The sequence below is a fragment of the Pinus tabuliformis genome, chromosome J (assembly GCF_031772625.1).
Source record: "Pinus tabuliformis cultivar Carrire ecotype Pingquan chromosome J, CPIR1, whole genome shotgun sequence".
Lineage (NCBI taxonomy): Eukaryota > Viridiplantae > Streptophyta > Pinopsida > Pinales > Pinaceae > Pinus > Pinus tabuliformis.
The window spans coordinates 349,389,237-349,414,131 of NC_142295.1; the positions used below are offsets into that span (position 1 = coordinate 349,389,237).

Sequence of the window (24,895 nt, forward strand, 5' to 3'; positions counted from 1 at the left end):
CCTAATGAGGAGGGCTAAGCATCGTAGGTCCTAGTACCTAAAGAAGGTAGAGAGGGAGCCTCTGGAATCCCAATATAGGCAAGGTCCAAGGATAATGTCCTATGATCTCATAGTATATGGAGCACCTAAAAATCAAGTGTCATTGTCTTTGGCTCCTATAGGTGCCACATTTCACAATCAGGCCTTGGTATATGGAGGTTTGTCTATATCCAAAGTCTATGAGAACCAACTCAAATTGTCCCAATAATATCCTGAGAGAATGCATCCAATGTTTGCATGTGTAAGGGGGCGGACTATGATGCCATTCTACAACTCCAAAAAGTGCTCTAGGTAGGACAACTTCAAGCTCAAGCTCGTCGAAGGTGAAGTACAAGTGACCTGAATATACAATATGTAAATATCCTCTCTAATGGTCCAATGAAATACTTGTCGAGTCGACAAGATAAGGTTCAACACGTCAAGGAAGGATCTGAATGGGAGAAGGAGTTCTGGAGAGACACACAACTACTAAAGAAGTTGTGCCTTTGAGAACCAAACTCAAGTACAGCAAAGAGGGGGGAAGGCTCTAAGGAGAAAAAAGCAAGATAGGGATACCTCTCTCTCCCAGAGGAAGAGTCTTCTAAAGATTTATATCTATGAAAGAATGAAACCAAACAAAAATGACCTTGAGGCGGAATGAGTGGATACCAAACTCTGCCTAAATAAAGGGTTGTGGAACTATCCGCTTATAGCATATGATGCATATGAGAAGCAAAGTTTGTACTCTCTCCAAGTTGGCCCAATCTATCTAAGCTCAACTCCCAAACTTCAAAACCATAAAGAGCTGTGGGTCTAATAATCGCCTCCATGAGGTGAAGTTTGGACAATATGTCTTCAAATTGACTTTGGAAACATTGTCTATTAATGAGGGTCGGGGAACATATCTTTTACTAAGCTGAGGGACCCTGACACAAATCAAAAAGAAACCCCATAAACTATGGCCCTATGTAGGTGTAAGTTGTGGTGAGCTTAATCAGTGTTTTAAGATTCGGCCGACTCGGAACAGACTCTGCCAAGTTGGTCCGAGTCAAGGCCTCACCAGGTCAACTCGGCCAGTGAACCGGTTCGACCGATCGGGTTATTACCGAGCCGGCCGAGTTGTCTAACAACTCAACCGGCTCGGTAATAACCCGGTCGACTCAGCCGAGTTCAAACCTACTCGGTCGGGTTGGATGACAGCAGCCAGTGAACTAAAAAACATCGATTTTTTCTTTTTTCTTTTGGGGGACTCCAAAGTTTTCACTATGATACTTTAATGGTTTTTTGTCCCTCAATAAGTTTATCTCGCTTGATATTGAGAGGTTTGTTTAGGTAGTATCACATATGTAGTAGAGATTCCTTAAGGGATAGCTTAATTCTTCTTCAAAACCTTCCAATAGGTTATTTGCCCCTTTCTTAAAGCAAACCTAACTTTGTGGCCCCAACCTTGGCCCTCCAAAGATGAGCATCGAGCCTTGAGTTGATTCCATGTGATGCTACACCCCTTAATGAGCCTCCAAATGTTAAAACACTAAACTTAAAAGCTTGGACGTTGGACTATTTGATGATATGCCCAAATGGACTGAAGATGCCCCCTAGCTGGCCTTGGCCCTGTTTTGGTGGATGGTGCCTTCTTCCAAAGCACAGATGAGGATGGTTATCATTGAGATGACTTAGGAGGGCTAGCACATCCCTCTTTGATGCCAATGCTTGCCCTTAGGGGTGCCATGTCACTCACATGCTTGAAAAGGGTGACATAGGGTCTCTCCTAGATGACATCATGGTGGAGGATGCCCTTTTTGAAGATGTACACATGCACTTTGGGAATTTCTTGGAGTGAGGAACACTCTTGGACCCTTGTATTAGTTCCTTGATGACTTATAATCTATTTTGGATAATGCCATTTCTAGCCTCCTTGGTTATGTGGTTTTGTTTTGATCTCTACATCATCATCATGTATGTATTGGACAGTGCACTAGGTGCCATTTTGATATAATGGATATATTCATGAGCCTACTTTGATCATATGTTGTCTTCTATCTACATTCTAATTTGTGCATTTGGAAACATGAATGAAAATCTTTAAAATTATGTTTTTAATAAAAAAATAAATATTTAATGTATTTTTTACAACAACTGAGTCATTGAAATCGAGCAGACCAAGTCGATACGGAGTCGGAGTCGGAGTTGGAGTCGACCCTTGGTCGAGTCAGAGTCGGAGTTTTAAAACATTGATCTCAATCTCAACACCTCGTTAATAGAAATGTAAGTGTATAAGAGATCTCTTTAATACCCAAAACCTCGGTCTTACTCAAGTTGACCATCAACTGCAAAGGTCACAAAGCTAGATAGTGCATCAATCTATCTCTGCAAGCACAAGGGGTGGAAGCCAACAAGATCAAGTCATTGGCAAAAGGGAGGAACAAAATCAACACAAGGTGTGGAAGACAACAGTTAAATTTCCATGAAACTCTGCAACTACTAAGATGAATAATTGAAAACTAAAAACTAGTTTACTTTCACCAAGATACAGAGTTTCTTAACAATTCATAAGTAGCGGAATAAAAACACAAATTGACACACTTGTTTTCTCAGGAAACCCAATAGGGAAAACCTGCTTCCTTGATGTGGAATTTTATTGATTGTCTTGGAGCAATTGAATCTATTACAAAGCAATTTGTCTCTCTGAGAAAGTGTTTTGCTTCTCTCACAAATCTCAGTTGATATAGTTAATCTTGACTTGCCTTGATCACTAGTTGATCTCAGCCCTCTAGCTCGCAATCAATCCTCTGTTGCCTTCTTGAGTTGCTCTACAAACTCTACTTCCTTGCTCAATTCTACTACTTTCTTGCACACTTCAAGTCCTATTTTCTAGCACACTTGTGCCCTATTTCTTAGCGCACTTTCTACTTCATATTCTTTAAGACCCAACTCCTTTTCACTGTGCACAATCACCTCCTAAACCCTTGCACACTAGTTCCTCCTATTTCTTAGGACACAATTCTTGCACTCTCCACAAATCAAGGATCCTCTCACAAACTCGTGAGTTGTCTTGTCTCACAAACCTTTGTGCACAAAACTTATGATTTTTTGTGCCTTTGTCCTCCTCTTTATAGGCCCAATTCAAACATGCAAGGAGACCCAGTTCAAATTTAGAACTCGAGTTCTTGATTGACAAGTTAACTTAGAGTTCTTCTCGTCCTTTCTCCAATCAACATTGGAGCTCTTAACTCGTTCTCTCTCCAATCAACATTGGAGACTAACTCGCTCTAACTGAACTACTAACTGCCACCTCGTTCTATAGTCAAACTAATGAAGACTCCTCTTTAATTGAAGCTCCAACTTTACGCATGCTAACTTGATGATTATTCCAATAAACGGGAAATAACTCATCCTAACTAAAGTCTAACTCATGAGGGCAATTCGAGGTCTTCACTAGCTCAGGCACAAGCCAAAAGGCCTTGCTTGCTACATTTTCAACACTCCCTCTCAGCGAGTGAAGACCTCATCCACCTAGATATGCCTTCAACACCACCACGTGATACGTTGTCGTTGATACCCCCTCTGAACTAGAAGACTTCCCTGTTGTGGAATCTGATCTGAAGACTTGTCCTTCCAACCATACTCTTATGATCTGAGTTTATCACCTCAATAGTAAGTGCCATGTACTTCGTGTATCTTTGTGGCTACTTACTCTGCCTGAATATGGTATTGGGAGATCCAACTCTCTCCTGATCCCCCTAAACTAGTCTGCCCACCTGGCTCGAACTCTCCTTGTACTGGGAGTCACTGACTAAGTGGCTGCCTCCACTTGCCCTAGTCTCTTATCCTCATCATCCTACTGGTCAACCCACTTGCCAACTAGCCAAGACTCAAACTATCATACTGGTTGAGATTCCTTCTTGGAAGCTCTATCCTACTCTCGCCCTAAGGACTCCCCCAGAGCTCTACTCTCCTCCACCGTCATGTCTCTACTTTGTGCACTTCCTACCTTGTTGCTAAAGGTTGTGCCTGACTCAACCTATAGCAGGTACAAATTCTTGTTCCTTAAACCTATTTGCATCTTACATCCAGAAGCTAAGAAATAGAGGTAAGCCTTACCTCTGTTGAAGATGACAGCATAACCCTTGTGCTTAAGGTTAGCTACTAAAACAAGGTTTTGCTTCAAGCTTGGAACATAGAGGACATCTCTGAGATGGAGAGAGCTACCTGACTACCTCTCAAAACTGACAGTACTAACTCCCCTAGTTGAGTACATGCCATCATATCCTAGCTCAATCTAAAACTACATGTCTTTCTCCTTCAGGCGGCTGAAATACTCCTTGTTCACGGTCATGTGGAAGGATGCTCCTAAATCAATATACCATACACTATTGTCTGTCAAGCTTGCCATGCAAGCTATCAATGAGAATTTTTCTCAAAATGAGCAGAAAACACATCTACCTCAAGCTGATGCAGCTACATGAATCTTATGACTCCTTTTGAATCCTGATTAGGACACTTAGTGGTGTAGTGTCAAAATTCATGGCAATGGAAGCACTTGACCTTGCTTAGATCCTTCTTCTTCTTCTCACCCTTCTGATTGGACTCAGCGTCTCCTTGGCCCCTCTTGACCTTGGCTTTGCTACCTTTGTCTGCCTGGGCAAAGTTCTCATCGTCCTCCTACGAAGTTGATCTCCCAGCTCTTGTCTCTCTCTAAATCTCTTCTTGAACACAGTCACTCCATAGTCTTTCCCAACTGGGAATATTCTCTCTGCCACTTACTACACCCTAAAAATTCTCCCAAGACTTGTGAAGTTCCAGAAGTGCAAGACTCACAAGGTCACTGTCTACTACAGTCACGCCCACACAACCTAGGCTCATCTCAAACTTAAGTGAACTTTGAAAGATACGTGATGATGGCTCTCCTTTTCTCATCTAAATGCTCCTTAACTTCTCCTTGAGAGCAAGCTTCCTGGCATCACTAGAACCCTGATACAGATCTAAGATCGCTTTAAACATCTCATATGTTGTCTTCTTCACATGGAGATGAGGGATAATATGATCTCTGATCCCCTCAAGAATGATCCTCGTCACCTTGGTGTCATTCTCGTTATGTTGGATCAACTGTTGGGCATCTTGAGGTGGAGCTATTTCCTACTTCACATACTCGGCACTCCATTATCTTCCAACACTATTGAAATCCACTCCTTCCATGAGCATAAGTTTGAGGCTCCCTCTAAACTATGATCTAACCTTAGTCCTTGGAACGCCATACTGCTATCCAAAGATATTGCTCTTCAAACTAGCACAAGCCTCCCGCTTAATCTACGTTGTTCACTAGCTAGTCAATCTGGTGTTGGTCTTTATACTGATCTCTGCTATGATACCATGTTAAATTCCCATGAAACTTTACAACTACTTAGATGAATAACAAAAAACTTAAAACCAAGAGACTGAGAGGTGTTGCACGAGTGGGAGAAGATCTTGGTTGGCTAAAGCCTAAGACGTAGTCAACAATGCTACCCCCATCTCCCACCCCCCCCCACTACAGGAGTAACAAGTAAAGTCCTCAAAAGCCAAGAAATCAATTCAGGATCAATAAGCCATGGGATTCACCTATCTATAAGATATGTCTCTCATTGCTTGTGACAAGCCCATCACTATCTTGCAAATTCCTATGCAAACCCACAGATTCTAGTTCCAAATCTTGGAAACAAAGGGCATCTTCTACTTTGTTATGTAGGGCAACCTAGAGGTTAATGGTATGAGCAATGAAGTCATCTAGGAGAATAACATCTCCAAGAGTGTGGTGGGAGATATCTTTATAAAGGTCAAGGAAAGGGGCCACCCTTGGAATCCATGTGAAATGTAAAGTGTGATGAGGCTAGGGGAAATTAACTAACTAGAATGTAGTTGTCACGAATAAGGGAGTCGTGCCGATGAAACCAGACCCACAAAAACCAAGCATACTCATCCAATGACAACAAAGTGACCCTTTTCCAAATAGAATCCCATACAAGACAAGCAACACCCCTAGATCCTCTGGCGCTATCAAATCTTGCCTCCTGTCGACAAGACCACACCTAATGATACCCATGGATCTTGGGTGGTGTGCACATGGGAATCGGATATGTCTCTGTGAGGAAAAGGAGGTCATGAGACCCAATCGCATTACAAAACATACCCGATGAAGACCAAAGTGCATCATTACAATTCCAACAACCAATGGATATGGTGGGCCAACTCCCCCTAACCTATCTGCTAACTAAAAGATATTGTCATTTGGTCCAAGGGAGAGAGTATCCTAGAGGATCTTGTCTCTTGTCCCCTAGCTATAAGAGACAATCATTTGTTCCAATGGAGAGAGAATCCTAGAGGAGTCGAATCGCAAATGATGGCTTTGAGATCTCATATTACTACCCATGTCCCTTCCTTTCATGCAACTATGACATGGTCCTTAGATAACTTGAGTTCCGCCTTTTGAGATTTAATGAGGTCAACATCGAGGGAGATCTTCTACGAGGATGGGAGCGAGGTTGGTCTTCTCTTGGCTCAAAGGGCTCTAAGTCAATCCCCTAGTGACCGAAAACAAAGGAAGAAAGTGGAATCAAGGCCCATCCATATGCCCAGTCAAGAGTGATGTCCTTCAAATCCATAGTGTCATGAAGGAAAGAGGTGCCTATCTATAGGGGGTCAAAAGGAGCTACTAGAAGGGGGATCCCACATACTCTAAGCTTAAGCTCTCAGGCTCCACGAAGACATTCCTCATGTAATTTTGCTTGCATCACACTTCAACTATGGTAAGTGGGTACAGGGGGGGCTGCACACTTTTGTGGACCACTTCAACTCGAGAATTATGTTTCTACTATTGGATTTATGTCTTCTATTTAAGGAAGGCCTATTGTGGTCTCATCTAATCTACATATTTTTGATGTCTAAGATCTTTGTTTGGAATGTGGAGAAGTCAATAATCAATTGTTGCAAGTGTCGCCTAATGGGTTAGCTCAAGCGACTGAGTGTTGTGAATTACAAGAAGCAGGTCACAAGGTCAAATCCCCAAGTTGGCTTCCTATATGAATATTATTAGGCCTCACTCGATGTCGTCGTAGCACTACCAAAAACTACAACTAGCTGATTTACCTCGGTGCCATACTCAAAATAAGAGGAAGTGCTCAGAGGGTTTCCACAGGATGTGGATACACACACACACACAAAATGTATATAGGCAAACCTAATCGTGACCCTCATCGAAAAATTAGAATTCGTGTTGAACCTAAATGTAGAAAAACCTACACACGAACTTAAACCATGTGACTAAGGATTTAATTGCACCAAATATGAGTTGTAAGTCAAAATTGCACCGAATCTGAATTGTAATGTATCTATTGAGTCCAAGGATTTCTTGGTCATGGTAATCTATTGAGGACATTTCAGAAAATGATGTGTTGTGCTATCCATAGGAGATATAATGATCCTACATGTAGAAGCAGTGGCTACAAGCCTATAGGTATGAGAAGTCAAAAAATATAAAAATAAAAAGCATCTAATCTTCAATATGTTAGACCCAATGAGTTGAAACAATATGCTAACTTCATTAAGAGTCTAAATGCATTTGCAACATGGATGCTGGAATGCAATCGTGCAAGACTTGCACTAGTTATTGAATATATACCTCACAAATTAATCTAGAACATAGATGTTGTTTTCACCAATTGCAAGTTTTGACAATGCGTAAACATGGAAAGATATGAATGCTAGACTTATGATTGCCACTATTGGGAAAGTACTTTTAATGAATATGATAGACCATCATACCAAGAATCCTTCCAACAACTGAAAAAAATCTGGATATTTAACATTTTGGAGATGAAGCTTTCTGCATTTGAAAATGCCACACCCTACACAAAGCAACATACTAAAGATCCCCCAAAAGCCTCCAACCTAGGAAAATACTTACAATGTTACAAATATTGTTTCGGAAAAATATAACTTCTCAGAAACATTCAAACATCAGGGAAAATATTGGAAAATATCAGCAAGCATAATCTTGGAACTGAAAAAGTCTGGAAAACTTGAACCAACATATACAATCGATGCATTGCAAATTGCCCAACAAGAAGCAAGATTTCTACTGTATACAGTAAATCTCCAACCCCTTCAAGCCGTATAGCTATTTGGCTGAAGGCCTAAAGGGTTAGCATGCTTGTTCCATCACCAATATCTAGGGTTTGTTTTCAGAGAATTACAAAGGATCTAACCATATACCCATCACAAGCTATTTGACTAAACCTAACGATTTGGCAAGTCACAAAAGATGCAGAGCTGCAGAAGATTAAGAATTATAAACAATGGATAGTAAGGAGACACAAAAGACAGATGGTCCAGGAAGCAAAATGTCACAAGAAATGTACATGGGAACTTTATTGCATTGTTCATTTCTGTTTCTCCACTTTTCATCACTCCAGAGTCCAAACTAAATCAAATGCCTCCTTCAGTTTCATTGAATGGACTAGACTGAGCAAAGGTTTGGTTTTGACTTGGTGGATCCCATGTACATTTCAAGGTGAAATTGATGAAAATTGTTTCTGAATCAACTCATTCACCAAAAAAGTTAAAGCTAAGACTAAGATTAGAGACATAAATGATAACAGGCTTTATCATTACAAGAAAAATGAACTTGCAAATCAAATCAAGGGAAACAAAAATTGTTTAACATAATAAATAAGTAAAAATTCGTTGAATTTTTCTCAGACCCATGTGTACTGGCACTCATTAGCATACATTTCAGTGTGCATATTGGTGTTAGTTTACCTGAATTTCTTAGACATTGTTCCGGCTACAGCACTTTTTCCTTCAGTAGAGCAGTTCATACAGCAGTGTCTGGAGCTGTTTCAAATTGGATAAAACTACAGATTATGTATTGACTAGTCCAATTAGAGTGTTTGTTGTTTTATTTATCAGCACTACATGTTTGTAACTTAAGTACTCCTGAGTACCGAATCTGTTCACCATCATCTGATTTTTGACATGGTATCAGAACTTATTTGATGAAACATTATGCAAACCCATGCATGGATGGTAGGGCTGCTACCTGTGACAGGGAGTCATCTAGGGGTTTCAGGAATGAGACATCTGAGACCTGTGCTTGGGAATAGCATTGTGGAACTATGATAGGTTGGCAGGTTGCCGATCTGTTACAATTTCTTTCTTATAGAAAAACAACAAGACAAGATAATTCAAGTACATTAATGTCCAATAAATGATGAAAACAGGTCAATGTCATTGAAACAAAAGTACATTCAACAATATGCACCAACAGGCGTCCAAAGCTACTTCAAAAGCATAAATTAAACTAACTAGCTATTGAAAAAGGTTAGACAGAAAACTAGCGCAGAAAAATTACTAATGAAGAAAAAGAGAGCACAGCCTAGATATAGAAATGACTTCCTAACTCAAAATCTACATCATCAATGGATACATGAGTGGTGCTGAGACATAGGCCCCTACACAGATTCCAAAATCATCCCACAGATTTCCAAATGAAGGCAAATTATCACAAGCACAAATTCCATGGACAAAGGGTTTTCAAGATGGAGAAATCCCATTCAAAACAATGGGCACCAACTCCTTATCTTCAACCCTAGCCCTTATGGCAGCCGACTGATCTCTTAACTTTGTGATCTTCATCGAGTACTAGCCATGGAATCCACATCATTTAGGTGGATGGCAAAGAGCTTATTTCCCAACTGTGTATTGCAAGAAATATTGACACTCTAGTACAACTCTATCAAATCATCCTACATATCCTCAGCTGTCTTATTCTTTGCAATGTGAGAGATCATATAATCCTTCACCAAATCAAGAAGATTTGCCTTGTCTTGGCCTCTTTCTTCTCGTAATTAACTGACTGAGCAAGAATGGTAGGATCAATAACCTTGCTCTCATCAAACTCCCAAAACTCAACCTCCTGCGGCAACATCTACAGTATACAATTCTAAAATAACATTGAAAGCACCTTCTAACCTATGACACTCTGTCAAGACTGAGAGTAGTCATCCATACAAATCATAAAGCACACCTCAAACAAAAAAAATCAGGTAGATCAATCACCTATCCCAGGTGAAATAACAACTGCAATCCTTGGGGCAAATGGGGCATCACCCAACAAATCCTTTCCGGGTGCAAGTGTTTATCCCAAACACAGATCAACTTCAGTTATGAAGCTAATATCCCAGGTGAAATCATAACTCCAATGCCTGGATAAAATAGGCCATCAACCCAACAAATCCTTCCGAGGTACAAGTGCTTATCCTGAGCACAAATTGACTTCAATTCGTGAAGCTAAGGTTTCAAGCATGCAGAAATATCCAACGCCCTCTTTCAACAAAGAGCAATTTCAACATTACAAGCTGTAAAACCATGTAAAAATTCCAGAAATCTGCCCAATCTGAAATTTCCACCTCGCTTCAATGAGGACATAGAGTTATCACATAGAACTTTCAGCATTGGGGCTGAATTGAAATAATATCCAGAAATACGCTTGCAAGGATCTCAAATCTACCCACCACTGCTTTAAGCAAGTTCAAGTAGATAAACACCTCAACTAGATCAATGCATCAATCCTTAGGGCATGGATCTAATCAAATATTCAAACCTGAAAATTACGTTCATTGACAACAGAAATATAACAGCACATTTTAAATCTAAATTTTCATACAAGGCATGCCAAATCACTCAGCATTTCAGCCTTCCTATCCCAACAATCAGCATATCAAAACAGCCATGAAACTTCCTCAAAACAAATGAAAAACAAACCTGAAAATCAGATCTGCAATTAAAAAGTTTAAGACAGCCATGGTACAACTCATTATCAAAAGATGAAGATAAAGTACACATCTCTCAGCTTTGCCAAAGGCGGTACATCAAGTTCTGCTTTGTCCCAAGTATAGACTTCTTTAAAGTTTCCCAAACCCTAAGTAGGGCATCCACATTTACCACAAATCCTAACCAGCAATGACAAAGCCTAGCAAGGCATCCCACCAAGCTATACTAGCCTCCAAGAGCTCAACAACAAACTACCATGACACAAGCCAACAAACCCTAGCCTATGGGATGCAGGAGCATCTTACTCTTGAAAATGGAAAGAAACAAATGAAAAGTGGAAGCAATTAGATTCCTTTATTCTATTAGTAAATTAGTTTTGTTTTAGTTTAAAGAACAGAAAATTTGGATGGGAATGATGTTAGAAAAAAATAAATAAATAAGAAATCTTATCCAATTTTGTGGATATAGATGGATGTAGTTTTTTTTATTAAGTTTAGTAAAATAGACTAGATTTGTAGGAGGAAAAATATGAAGAAAGTTCAAGACTTTGTGGAAAAAACAGGGAGCTTGGATTCCTTTTTGGAAAATCCAACTCATCCAAATTTTAGTAATGATAGAAGATGAAGTACATGTATGATTATCTATGAATGTATGTACTCAGTTTTTGCAATTCAGAAGAAAAATAAAAAATATATGTTAGAAATTTGTTGGAGATTCTGTGAATGGGAAATGTAATTTGAAAGTGTAAATGAGTTAATGTTGTTTGGGCACTGCAGCCATTAATCGTATTAATCGTATTGCAGGTTAGGCAAGACCTGGCATCACTATGCCTCTCACAAGCACTATCATTGTTACAAGAGTAAATAATTGTTCTTCCAAGATCATCCAATAGCTTGCATCACACCAACTATCACATCTCAATGACACAATACAAGTCATACAAAGACACTCTCCTCTCTTCATATCTAATTAGGTGAAGAAGGCCAACAATAATTCATGGGTCAAGTCTAAGAGTAAACCCTAAACAAGTCAACAACAAAGCCGCAAGTGAAGAACTACACTAAAAAATGAATACCACATGAACACACAATAAGGTTTGTACAAGGCTACAAGCCCCAAGGTGACTATCACATCTCAATAACACAATACAAGTCATAACAAAGACACTCTCCTCTCTTGATATCTAATTAGGTGAAAAAGGCCAACAATAATTCATGGGTCAAGTCTAAGAGTAAACCCTAAACAAGTCAACAACAAAGCCCCAAGTGAAGAACTACACTAAAAAATGAATACCACATGAACACACAATAAGGTTTGTACAAGGCTAGAAAACCCCAAGGTGGTGCACGCTCTAAGTCTAGGTGTCCACATGTCAAATGCTCTTCTAAGCAAGATTGTTCTTCAACTCAATCATTCCTCCTCAACATATGTACAAGGTCGCTCAAATGATCCGAAGGTTCCATGCCCAACCTCTAAATGCATAATGCCCTCCTCTGGGGTGGACACTACACATGTCTCATGAGCCAATCCTCCTCAACAAGTGCACCCTTGTTGAAGATTTCACACCACTGTGTGCGCCAACTACCATCTCAAGAAATGTGCCTCCCTGGCATTGATCCCAAAGTAAGCATACACCCACTAAGCTCTCCAAACACCAATCGGCCAAAATACAACAAAAAGGCTAAGGGACCACAAGCCATCCACATCTCATGACGTACTCCCCTAGTTACATGAAGACACTGTCAAAGCAACCTGCAATTGCTTAAACAACTTATATGATATTACAGAAAGCTAAAGCGACTTAAAAGTAGGCCAAGACTTTCTCTATCCATTTTCCCCAGTTCATTTCACTTGAAAGGTTCTCATCCTCATAAACAAACATCTTGGATGATTAATTTCAAGAATTCGTAGCATTTATTCATATATAAATTCTTTACTATCTCTAGAACCTGCAACAGTTTTCATTTGGGAGTGGGGAGTGGGGTGGTGTGGTTCACATTTGCACAGTGTACCCATTTCAGAAACTGATATCCCTTTCCACATTTCACGCACCTTATCTTTCAATGCTTAATAAACCAAGGTTAAAACCAAGCTATGCTAATATTAAGATAGTTATGGATATGCAACAAAATGTTCATATACTTTCTATGCATACAACGTGTATACCATATAAAAAAGAAAAATTATTCCTAATGGTGTAGTGCAACTCCTCTTGAATGTTACGATAGATTCAATACAAAACATGCATGTACTAAAACTTATATCAATTGTGGTGTCTACTGAAAACTTATGTCAGATTGTGGAGTGACACACATCTTCAGATTTATGAGAAGATTGAGAAATAGAAACAGGTTAAGCCAATGGGAGGTTCATATTAATTAATCATACTCCTTTGAACCAATTTTATCCAAAAGCTAAGCATATAAGTGAGACATAACAAATGCAAGAGCTTATAACAAGAACCAACCTGAAATCACAATCCTCATAAATTGATTCAACTGATAGAGGGGCCTCATTATTAGCACTAAGGATTTCTTTGGTGCGCTTAATTTGTTTCTTCAACTTCGCCATTGCTTTAGGAGATTTCCGCACATCTATACCATTCCCAACTTGCCTATTAAATTCATCTGCAAAATGCTCAACAAGACGCATTTCCATAGTTTGCCCGCCAAGATTTGCCTTCCATCTTACATCTTTGACCTACATCAGGCTAACAAATAATCAGCCATCGGCATCTAAAACAGATATGAAATGAAAACAGAGGCAACTAGTAAAAAAACAATACAAATATGAAAGCATTACAATGAAACATGAAATTGTATATTTCATAGGCAGTTTCAAAGTGGAAATCTAGGGAGCCTACAGCTAAATTCAGTTGCAATTGCAACTTACATACCTAACAGATAATACCATAACCTATTTACTCTCTGCCACCCTGAAATCATTTAGCTAAACAAACAACACACTGAAGCCTTTTGCCGTGTTATAGTATATTAAATACAAATTTGGAAATAATCCCCACGACATCAAAATTGATAGTAAATATGGAAGAATCAGACAATCCCAAGATCCAGCTACACGCAACTCAAATTGAAATGCACGCCTAATATTCATAAATCGGTATGGATTTGCCTGTATTACTGCTAAAACATCAGTGGTCAAAATTGCGGTGTACCTGGAATTGGTTAGCCGAAATACTCTTCCCATACTCCTTTGTGGTATATGCAGAGAAATAAACAAGAGTGGCATAAGTGTTGTTAGATCCCATGTCATAAAACACAACATGTCAGGATGCATTTGTGAAATCCTTATCAATCCCATACTGAATAGCTGCACCAGAATGCTCGTTGATCAAAGATAATACATTGAGGCCAGCAAGCTGAGCTGCTTGAATGATACCACTCCTCTCAGCTTGGCCGAAGAAAGGTGGCACGCTAATCACAGCATCCTTGATAGGGACTTTGGTATGGTACTCCGCCAAATGCCTACCATAACTCAAAATCATGGAAACCAACTCCTCTACAGTATAAACTGATTTACCGTCATTATCTACCCTAATGCCAGCAGCACCTCTAGAATCTTCAACTATGTCATATGGAAGATATAGTGAATCTATAAGAGCTTTAACCTGGTTGTAAGATTTACCAACCATGTCTCTGACCTGCACGATGACCTTATCAGGGTAGCGGGCAGAGATCCCGGCGGCTTCTTCGGCGACCAGGCGGTCTCCTCCATTGAATGCCACGAGGGCAGGGCTTTTCCGCTTCGACATTTCATTTATTGCTATGGAAATTGGGCTCTGCCCGGGCTTTAGATGCACCACTGCAACTTTCATCCATTCAGACCCCAGATCTATGCTGCACACCGAAGCACAATGCAGGGCATATGGCGATAAACAATGTAAATATCACCAAAAGAATTCTCGTGCTAGACCCCATCTTCAGAGATTGAGTAAGCTCAGGACATGAATCTTGATAAACTCGAGATTTTGACCGATCCAGAACCGATTTAAACCGCTAACGCAGAGCAAACAATTACGATGCCAAAACATAACAAAAAAGAATGCTTTTTAGAATGAAAGATGAGGATTCCAGAACTTCATACGAAAACCTAATTTACAAATTCTGGATCGATCGGGACCGTTTGAACAATCTCTTCAGCAGAATGCAAGTCCGTGGTTTAATAAAGCCATGAAAAAAGGAATTGAAGGACTTCACGAAAACAAAGCTTGCGCCTTCAATGCCTGATCCGGAAACCCTAAACCCAATTTCATGAATATTGTTTCGGTACAGTTTGGATCTGGGTCTTTCTGGCAGAAGATGACGGATTTTGCTATATATAATGCAGAACGGCCGATCTGCGTATCGAACAGGCGAGAACAAACTAGGAAGACGAGGATTTATCGGTCCCCGGGACCTGGACTGCTGGCAGAGGAGCGCGGAGGATGCTTGACTCGTCATGCGAATTGAGAAACCAATAAGGATATGCCCCGTCATCGAAAATTACACGTGCCAAAAAGAGATATGTCAACAGCGCTGGAAACCTATGGTTCGTCGAGGCAAGTGAAATGGACGAATGGGATTTTAGGTCCACACCTACGAGTGGTAACGTGTGATTTTGTGTATGAAACAATGTATTTGTTAACAAATTGAAAGATTGCGTTGTTATATATAAATTATATAATTCTCTTGGTTTTTTTTAAAATAAGGGGTGCGAGTCCCTCATTTAGATGCTATATAGCTTAGAATTCACAATTTTTCATTATATGACGATGATGATGATAGTGGTTACCGTCCACTGAGACCAAATTGGTCTATCGGACTTATAATATTTTTAATTTTTAATTGTCTGGCTCCTCGTCTTTCCTGGCGAGATTGGTGTTGTAGCTCTCTTTTTTTTCTCTACGGTCTTCCAACTTCCTTTATATTGCATCTCCTTCATCTCTTCTGGTTCTTGAGACAATGGTGTCTTAGCTTCGCGATCAATTGTGTTCGTCCTTTCGAAGATAGTCGGAGAAGAGGTTTGGTCTAGGAGATCTGCTTTGTTGTTAAATGAAGATTTATTTTGCACGATATTCGAATCCTCATAACTGTTGACACTTGAGGGGTTGTCGAGTGCACTTTTTTGTTGTTGGGCAGGGCTTTCTCCATGCTTGTCTTGAGAGTTGTTTCTGTCTTGCCCAATTTCTTGTGATTCAAAGTTTTCTCTAGAGTATTCTTCTTTGATGACAGTGTAGTGTTCTTTTTGTGCTCCTTCCCACCAAGTAGATCTGTGGTGGCTTTTTTTACCAGGATTTTTCTGGGAGGCTTTTGGGCAATTTTTGGCTAGATGGCATGTCTCAAAGCAGGATCGACATCGGAAGAGGACACTTTCATAATCGAGTTTCTGGTTCCACACATAATCTTTACTTGTTAGGTTTATTTCCGCTGGGAATCTGGCACTGAAGTCCATTTCCACACAAATGCATGCATAGGTGGTTCTGGCATATTCCTCTGTTTCTGGACACCTGCAGTAAAATTTCCCAATTGCATTTCCAATGGCTTTTAGCGATGAGAGATTCCATAGATGCAAGGGTAGGCTTGGCAATCTCACCCAAACTGGTGCTGAGGTTATCACTGTTGTTGAGGGATCGAATGATGGGTTCCATGGCTTCATGAATAAGCTTGATTTTTCCCAAAACCAAGGGCCAGAATCCATAATACATTGTCTGCTTTCAGGATTTTCAAAATCTATTATAAAGAAACCCCTAGCACAGGGGTAGATATTAATTTCATCAGAAATTACAAGCTTCCATACCTCCGAGATCCAATTGTGGAGCACTGTTAGTCGTCGCCAAAAACCATTGAACCGACAAATTAGCGCACTTTCAGAAAACTTCAAAGCCTCATCGAGTGAGGCTTGGACCACCTGGACAGTGGGTCCTGGGGCTTCACTGACAATATGCGCAGGAGCTTGCCCTCCAGGAGCTGACGGCACTGAGCCAGCAGCTATTTTCGGGAAGTTGGGAGCCATATAATATGTACACGTGTAATGGTCTAATATATTGCCGAGCAGCGCATATTCGAACATGGATGGGGAGCGGGAAAGTCAACCGTCTCGATCAGGTGAACTGTGCGTGAATTTTATGGGTCTTTATTGTGTGAGATGAACAAATTAATAATAAAAGAAATGGATTGTAATAAAATAAGATAAGATAATTATATTTATGTCTAATTAATGATTATAAAGTAGGGTAAAGGCATTGTTAAGTACAATGATGTTTATAAAGTGCAGGAGAATCAAACGATTTTCTATAAAATACAATGCAAATGCTGGAGAACTAAATGGTCTCCTAATGATCAAATTTAGTTTTCTGTGATTTATATCTAATTTTTAAGAAGAAGAAAAAAATGGTGATAATCACATCAAGATTTATTTGTCGACGCGTTTCAAATCAGTCAGTGTGGTTATCGTCAGGATAGGATGACGATGACGATGAATGACATTGGTTGATTTGAAAAGCGTTGACAAATGAATCTTGATGTGATTATCACCGAAAAAGATTTCTTAGAAAAAAAGAAATAAATTTTTTACATTTCTATTTTACTTTATTAAGCAATGAAACCAAATTTGTGTGGAAAGGGATGCATAAATTTTGAGGTTTACTAATGCATGGAAGGAGGTTGTTATGCACATTGTCATAATTTTATAATGGTTTAATGCACATTATAATAGTTCAATTTAATTGTTTTAGGATTCATTTATTTTTTGTTGATGTAATTTTGCATGAGATTTAATGTGACTCTTTGGAAGCTTTTCCGGTGGATTTTTTTAGTCTAATTTCTCTAAAATCTAGCAACCCCTGGACAATCCAAGTGCCCTAGGGGTTTTTTAGGGTGTCGAATCTATATACAGTCAAAAAACCAGTTTAAATAACACAAATCAAGATTTCACCTCAAATCTTTTCGCTAAATTCCGGAACCGGAAAGTCCAAAAAGTCGCACTAAAGGCAACTCCGAAATTTTATATGAAAATGGTGTAAGTTAATTATTTTTATTTTTTATATTTTTCATTGAAATTTGACGATATAATTTTTCGTGGGATTGTAAATTATCATTTTTTAGTGCATAAATAGATTCAGTTCCTTGAAAAACCTTTGTGGCACTCAGATTGTGTACACAACACAAGTAAATCCTTACCAAATTTTGGATAAAAATCCAAATTATTTAGACACAAGTAAATCCTTACCAGATTTTGGATAAAATTGACTAAAAAAAATATAAGGAAGCTAGGTTCTAGTTACTGGAAAAACTTTGTGAATGGTTGCAAATAAAAATGGATAAGGAGCTGGCAAGTTTGGATGTTGAGCTAGTAATTATAAGGTTCCAAGTCAATGGGGATGTCTCGTTAGTTGGTGAATTTGATGTCAAGTAGAAAGATGCGGAGACAGGAGACGGAGAGTAGGTGACCAAGGTTTGTGATGCTAAAGCATGTGGAGAAGACACGACTTGCAGTACTGAAGAAAATTTGGTAATTGTTGCATAATTTGGGCCCTCCAAGGTTTTTTAATTTTCTAATGTTCTTATGTATTGCAAGTATGCACTATTTTTGGGAGTGTTTTGCAAAATTTATGGAAGATATCAATGTAAAATTGTAGTTCAAAAAACCCGCAGAAGCAAGAAAATTATGTTATGGATACACTGGAATATTGAAGCCTCTGAAATCACAGAAGCATGTAAATGGTTTTGGTCATACATCCAAGTATTATAATATAAATGTTACGGATTCTATTTTAAAAAAATAATAATATTGACTCACAAAAATATACTTAAAAGGGGTAAAAAAACATAACAAACCAAAATTCCAATATTTCTCCTAAATGATCTATCTTGTTATTTTTTTTCTAAGGAAAGGCTAATTCTATTAATAAAAGGAAAATATAGTTACAAGGAGGTCAAGACCTCAGAGGAAGCCGACGCTGTCCAACAGAACTGACAAACTATCCCAGGGTTGGGAGAACCAGATACAAAAGACCCAAAAGCCATACATACAAAGAAGTTGGCCATAATGGTAAACCACAGTACAGGTCAAAGGAGAGCTGTAGCCAAACTTTCTAAGCTGCCCGGATAACCATATGCAAAACTGAAAAACCAAGGACCTGATAAACTTGCCGAGCCAAGACCTGATACAAAACATATTAACAAAAGATCTGATAAACTTGCTGAGCCAAGACCTGATACAAAACACATTAACAAAAGTCGTAATGACACAGCACATTGGACGAAAGAGCCAAAAGAGAAACTGCGACATCAGACGTGGCCCAGGAGGCATCAAGCATCTGTATTGGGGTCCTGAGCTTCCTTCTCCACCAGGCATGGATTGCCCATCCACGAGTCATCAACATTGTCCTCAGCACCTGTACCGCTGCCACCTGGAAGAGCTGCCAAGCGTTGATTGCCACCGGAGGAGCTCGCCGGATGAACAGAGGCCGAGATTTCCTGTGTGTTGTCTTCTGGTGGCTTGAAGACATCAGGGACACTCCCCTCAGCCTGCAACTCACCACAATTGAACACAATGCCAACATCTTCTCCCTGGAGTTCGCTATCATCCTGAGACTGCGAAGTTGAGGTATGCACAGAGACACTAGGCCGAGCTTCTTCCTCTGCCAAAATTACAGTGATGCTGGCAGAGAGAACCGGTCTATTGAGACGACTTTGGAATTTGAAGTGGGTGGTTTGGAACGAATTGTGCGGGAAAGGCTTGCCATTGTCTGAGGAAGGGGAAGCTGAAGCCAGAGGGATAACATTCTGGGGAGCAGGCTGAGAGCGCCCACGGTTTCCACGACTGCCTCCTCGGCGAGAACAACCACGACGACGCACCATTGTCAAGGGAACGAAGTAACCTGAAGGAGATGAAGAGCAAGGCCAGACAGAGCAGGTTCGAAGGTAAGGGAGCCGAATAAAAGTCTTACACCAGACATGCAACCAAGCTATCGGAGCATTGCAGGGATGCAGGGACTGAGACGAACTGATGAAGGGAGACCTGATGGGAATGACAGTGGATAGAGCCAACGAAGCCATAAATAAAAAATCATGCGAAGAGTCTCGAACGAGAGGCGCATTCAATTCTGAATGCCTGATGATCTGCAGGTACCCCTTATGATCTTGCTTCATCCGCGGGAGAATTTTGGAGGTTGTGCGGATCTGCCACCTGCAGGACCAGATGTCGGCTCTGCATAAATCTCTCATTAATTATAACATTAATACACCCGCATCCAGGTAAATGACCTATCTTGTTATTAGTTTGCCACCATCATTATATTAAATACATGATGCAAATTTGGAAAGACACGACATTGAAATTTACATACTAATAGAGTCATATATATATATATATATATATATGGGCATGTAACCATATCACCTCATTTGTTTTGAAGATGGCTTAAAAATGTATCTCCTTATGGAACCCCTTCTTTAATCAACATTCCAACAACATAACCACATTGTTATGGCAATGTGGACATAAAGCTTTGGCATCATAATAGTATCGCAATGAAGAAGTGAGATTGGCGTAAGTACGCAATTCAATTTAATGAAAACATAACATATTTCTATCATTGCAATATTTCTAAATGATAGAGATATATTAATAATGTTTACATTAAATTATGTTGCTCACTTACAACAATCTCACTTTTTCATTGGGATATTATAATGATGCCAAAGCGTGTGTGGATTAAAAACCATTGCTTATGGTAATACAATAGCTTGAAGGATGATAAAAACCATGAGAGTCAACTAATAATTCCACTAGAATTAGTGTCATTTGAAAAAAGTAGTTGATATAGACCAATGGGAAATAATGAGTTTTAAAAAAAATTGCATTTTGTAAACCATGCTTATGGTAATGCAATAACTTGAAGAATGATAAAGACCCTAAAAGCCAACAACTAATTCCACTAGAATTATTGTCATCCAAAATAGTAGTTGCCATAGGTCATGTTAATTTTTCTTAAGGCTATATTGTTCGTTGTTTTAGATAATTGCATTTCATTATTTACACATTGAATTCACCTCACATCATCATTAACATCATTCAACAACATATGCAATTATATAGAAAAAACAATATCATCATCAATGCAGCGGAACATAAAAGAACAATAAAAGAAAAGCATTCACACATAGAGACACCAGGATTGGTCAGAGACCAAAGCAAAACCCCACAAGAGGGAAAACCCTTTCAAATTCTTCTTCTTATTAGACTGTTATTTAATGCTTCAACAAAGAGAGAGTACAATAATCCAATTCTTTATCCACAATACTATCCAGCGAAATCAACTAAACCATATCCAAAAGATGAACCCAAAAACACTACTAATTAAAGTAATGATCCAAAAGTCTGTAGTCAAGTGTCAACATTTATGGTCAACTGACCAAATTTGCAGTCAACTGTAAAATAAAACCCTAAGTCCCAACCGCAGAGAGAGAGAGAGAGATGTGTGTGCGGTTGAAACCCTCCAATCACAGGCATAAGCTTGTGTGCATGCAATTGCAACCAAAAATCTATTGTGGCAACCCTATGGTGAGAACCAAAACCCCTAATCACACATGTGAGCTTCAGACCTTGTGATTTCAAACTTTTGTGAACCAACTTTCACGAACCAACCTCAATTATGTGCGAGCCAAAACAAAGAAAGAAGAATGATTGATGGTCTCCAAATGAGGGTCACTTGAGTTGTATTTATAGGCTTCCAAGTGTGTCCATAATCTTCTTAGGGCTGACCTGTCCTTTTGTGCACATGAGGGTTTTCATATAAAAAATATATTTTTCCTTAACCAAATTAAATTATTCCAAGGGCTAGAAGGGGTCTTCCTTAAAGAGGAAGATTGTCCAAAGGAGGGAATTTGTCCCTAAGTTGCCAAAATTAACACTCCCTCTCAGCTAGGGAGAAATTATCGACTACAACATATGTCCCATCACAAATATCTCGTCAACAAATGTCGTCATTGCATATCTCGGCTCATCTATGCTCGTCCTTATTCATCTCTTCTTATCTCTGCTTATGTTTGCTCATATGTTGAACACACTCGAATCTAAAAGAAGAAAAAATTGATATTGGAGGGGAGTCCAAGCTACCACCCTCTGGTAATCAGGAAGCCACTGCTACCACCCGAAATCACTACCAGTGAGGAGCCCAATGCTACTACCAGGGAAACATCAGGGAGCCCTGCTCAACCTAGAACCAAATCGGGGATCACATCTCAACCCAAAATCCAATGACAATGAGGAAGGTCCTATGGGACACTCTCACCTCATGTCTATAACAATGGGGAAGGTCCTATAGGACACTCTCACCCCAAGTCATCTCATATGGGAGCATACATCTTCCACCCTATGTTAAGAAATAGGCGATATACAATATCTTATCCATCCTATTGCCTACTGATCTTCCCAACAATGACCCTCAAGAGTCATGTGGTATAACACTTGCATCTCTAGCTTGTGTGGGATGTCCCTTACCATAAGAAGTAAGGATCGTGCCTAACTCAAGCAGCCATCACCCATTGGCCATATGGGTAGGAAAGACAGATATTAACTGGGGTATACTCTGCATAGACCAAGACAGGGGAGAAACATCCTCCACCCTATGGGTGACAAATAGGGGTGATGCCTTATTGTCAAGAGATCTCTCAACCCCAGGAGCCCTACATCTCAATTCCTTACCCTGGGAGCTCAGACAGGGGGGGAGAGTTGGCTCAGTGTCCTCGATTAGTCTTTCTCTCTGTAGATCATAAACATATCAACGTGCTCATATCTTATACTTGCTTAAACAACTCACTAAAGAGTTCAATCATATTACCTCATACATTACCAAGAGAAGTAGTACTCTTGTTTCTTGTTCATGCAGGATATTTCATCAAATATTATGTTAGAATAAATATATGTTACAAATATATACCTTATTCATCCTCCCTCTCATAGAGGAAACAACCATAAGCCTAAGCTTGTCTCATATAACAACATTATCTCAACACAAAGAAATATCTCAATCCCAACAATATACGAGATTTTTTGTCAATCAGATCCCACTCTTTCTTTTCACAATGTATCATTGTCATGTTCAAAACCCACTCAAATAGCTCTCCAAAGAGCTTCCTCAATAAAACTTCCCCATAACTAGTCATGATTGCAACAATGTACTCAACCTCGGCTGTGCTTAAAGCTACATAATTTTATTTCCTGCTCATCAAAAATGTCATGGCAGATCCCAAGCTAAAGTAGCACCCAAATGTGCCCTTTCTGTCAATAATGCTTTCCAACCCAATCAACATTAGTGTACTTGTGCAATCGTACATCCCTAGAAGTATGTATTAGACCAAGGATGATCGTCCCATGCAAATATCTCAAAAATGTGCTTGTTGACAACCCAATGTGTATGAAGCGGCTCAATCATGAATTGACTCAAGTTGTTCTCTACAAAACATATATCTAGATGGGTGTTACAAGGAACATTAATGCCTCAATCAATTGTCAGTTTCCAGTTCAACAATATCTCTACATAACTTCTTAGAATTTAATTCCATTGGTGTGTCAAAGGATTTGCATTCCATCATGCCAAATAACTTCACGACGTCTTTTCCTTTTCCAAACTTCTAATCTCATAAAGTAGTGCATCATGTCAAGGTCTTTCATCTTGATCTTAGAAACCAACTCCTTCTTACTTTGATCATCATAGGCTTGTTACCTGCCAATAATAGATCATCAACATATAAAACCAAAATCAAAGGCACACCTTGGACCACTTTGAAGTAGAGGTTCAGATCATCGCATCTTCCAGGCTTTACTAGGTAACTGTCAATGCGAACATACCAGGCTTGGGACAAATCAATACAAGACCAAACCAATATACCCAGCCTCAAAAAAATCAATATTATGTAGTCAAATCAACTAAGTATGTTTATCAAGCCAACTTAAATGCCAAACGAAAACTAATATCAAAGCCATAAAAGTTTCTACCAATATCAGAAACTCTTCGAACAAGGTACCAAGAAGAGCTCACACCCAAATACCAAGTTACAACCTTATCTATCATCAAGCAATATCAAACTTCATCAGGCCATCCACATGATCATAATATCAATCATATATGTCACTAAATGTAAATGCATACACCAATGGCAAGTTTTATAAGTTCCATCCATTCATTGTGAGATCACTGCATATTGAATCACAATTGTTTATACTACAATCAATGTGCCAAATGCTAATGATGCTAATACATAATCATGTCTCCACCTCAGGGCAAATCACCATTACCAATAACCAAATTTGATCAAAACCCTATTATCATTGTGAATTCAATCAATCCATAAGCCAAAACATATCTACAAACTATAAAGCATCATGTCAAAACTCCAATACTGCTCATCTATATTAAGTCAAACCAATAAGCCAAATTTTGTCAAGCCCTTACAATTTTTACCAAATACTGTCATATACTAGCTCAAATGATCAAGTCAAGGAAAACAACATACTGATATGCATATTTCAGTCCCCTACAAACACAATATTAGCCAAGACATTCTTTATAATAAGTCAAACATTATGTACATCTTAAAAGCTTCATTGCTCATAGAACTCTCAATCATCTGCTCCATGTCTATACGTTTGTAATATTCCAAGTGCATTCCTAGTCTCGTGCATAAGATTTTAATTTTTTAAAATCCTCCAGACTCAACCACACCCATAAGTCTTCACCCATGTGGTTGGGAGCCTTATAATAGCACCCTTAAGCCTTTCTCCAAACGGTTGGAGCTTGGACTAGGGAAAACCTTCTCCGCTCTAAGCAAAACTTGCCAAAAGTTCTTCAACAACATCTAATGGTTATTCATGTCCAAAATCCTTGTAGAAAATCGTGTATATTCACAAGCTCATGCAATGTACTAAAGCACAAGGCAAGAATCTACTTCTACTTTCAACTAGCGGAAGCCAATAGATCGATGAAAACAATATAAACAAGAAGAAGGTAAATCAATGGCACATAACACAATATTTATCCGGGGAAAGCCACAACTCAAAACCCCTA

At 39.2% G+C, this 24,895-nt stretch overlaps 2 protein-coding genes across 2 annotated transcripts in view; both read right to left on the bottom strand.

Annotated features, from left to right (window-relative positions):
• The window catches only part of LOC149227209 (heat shock 70 kDa protein 17-like), a 36,808-nt gene extending 22,704 nt beyond the window's left edge, over window positions 1-14,104 (bottom strand). The window contains exons 1-2 of the mRNA XM_089377711.1: window positions 14,000-14,104; window positions 13,292-13,524 (exon numbers count right to left, since the gene is read on the bottom strand). Coding sequence (XP_089233837.1) covers window positions 13,292-13,524; window positions 14,000-14,092 — 326 coding nt within the window. The 5' untranslated portion in view covers window positions 14,093-14,104. The remainder of the gene's footprint in view (window positions 1-13,291; window positions 13,525-13,999) is intronic.
• Window positions 14,105-14,110: 6 nt separating this feature from the next.
• Window positions 14,111-14,659, bottom strand: LOC149227210 (heat shock 70 kDa protein 17-like). Its single transcript, XM_089377712.1, has one exon. The coding sequence runs from the start codon at window positions 14,657-14,659 to the stop codon at window positions 14,111-14,113; it is 549 nt and encodes a 182-aa protein (XP_089233838.1).
• Between the last annotated feature and the right edge of the window lie 10,236 nt (window positions 14,660-24,895).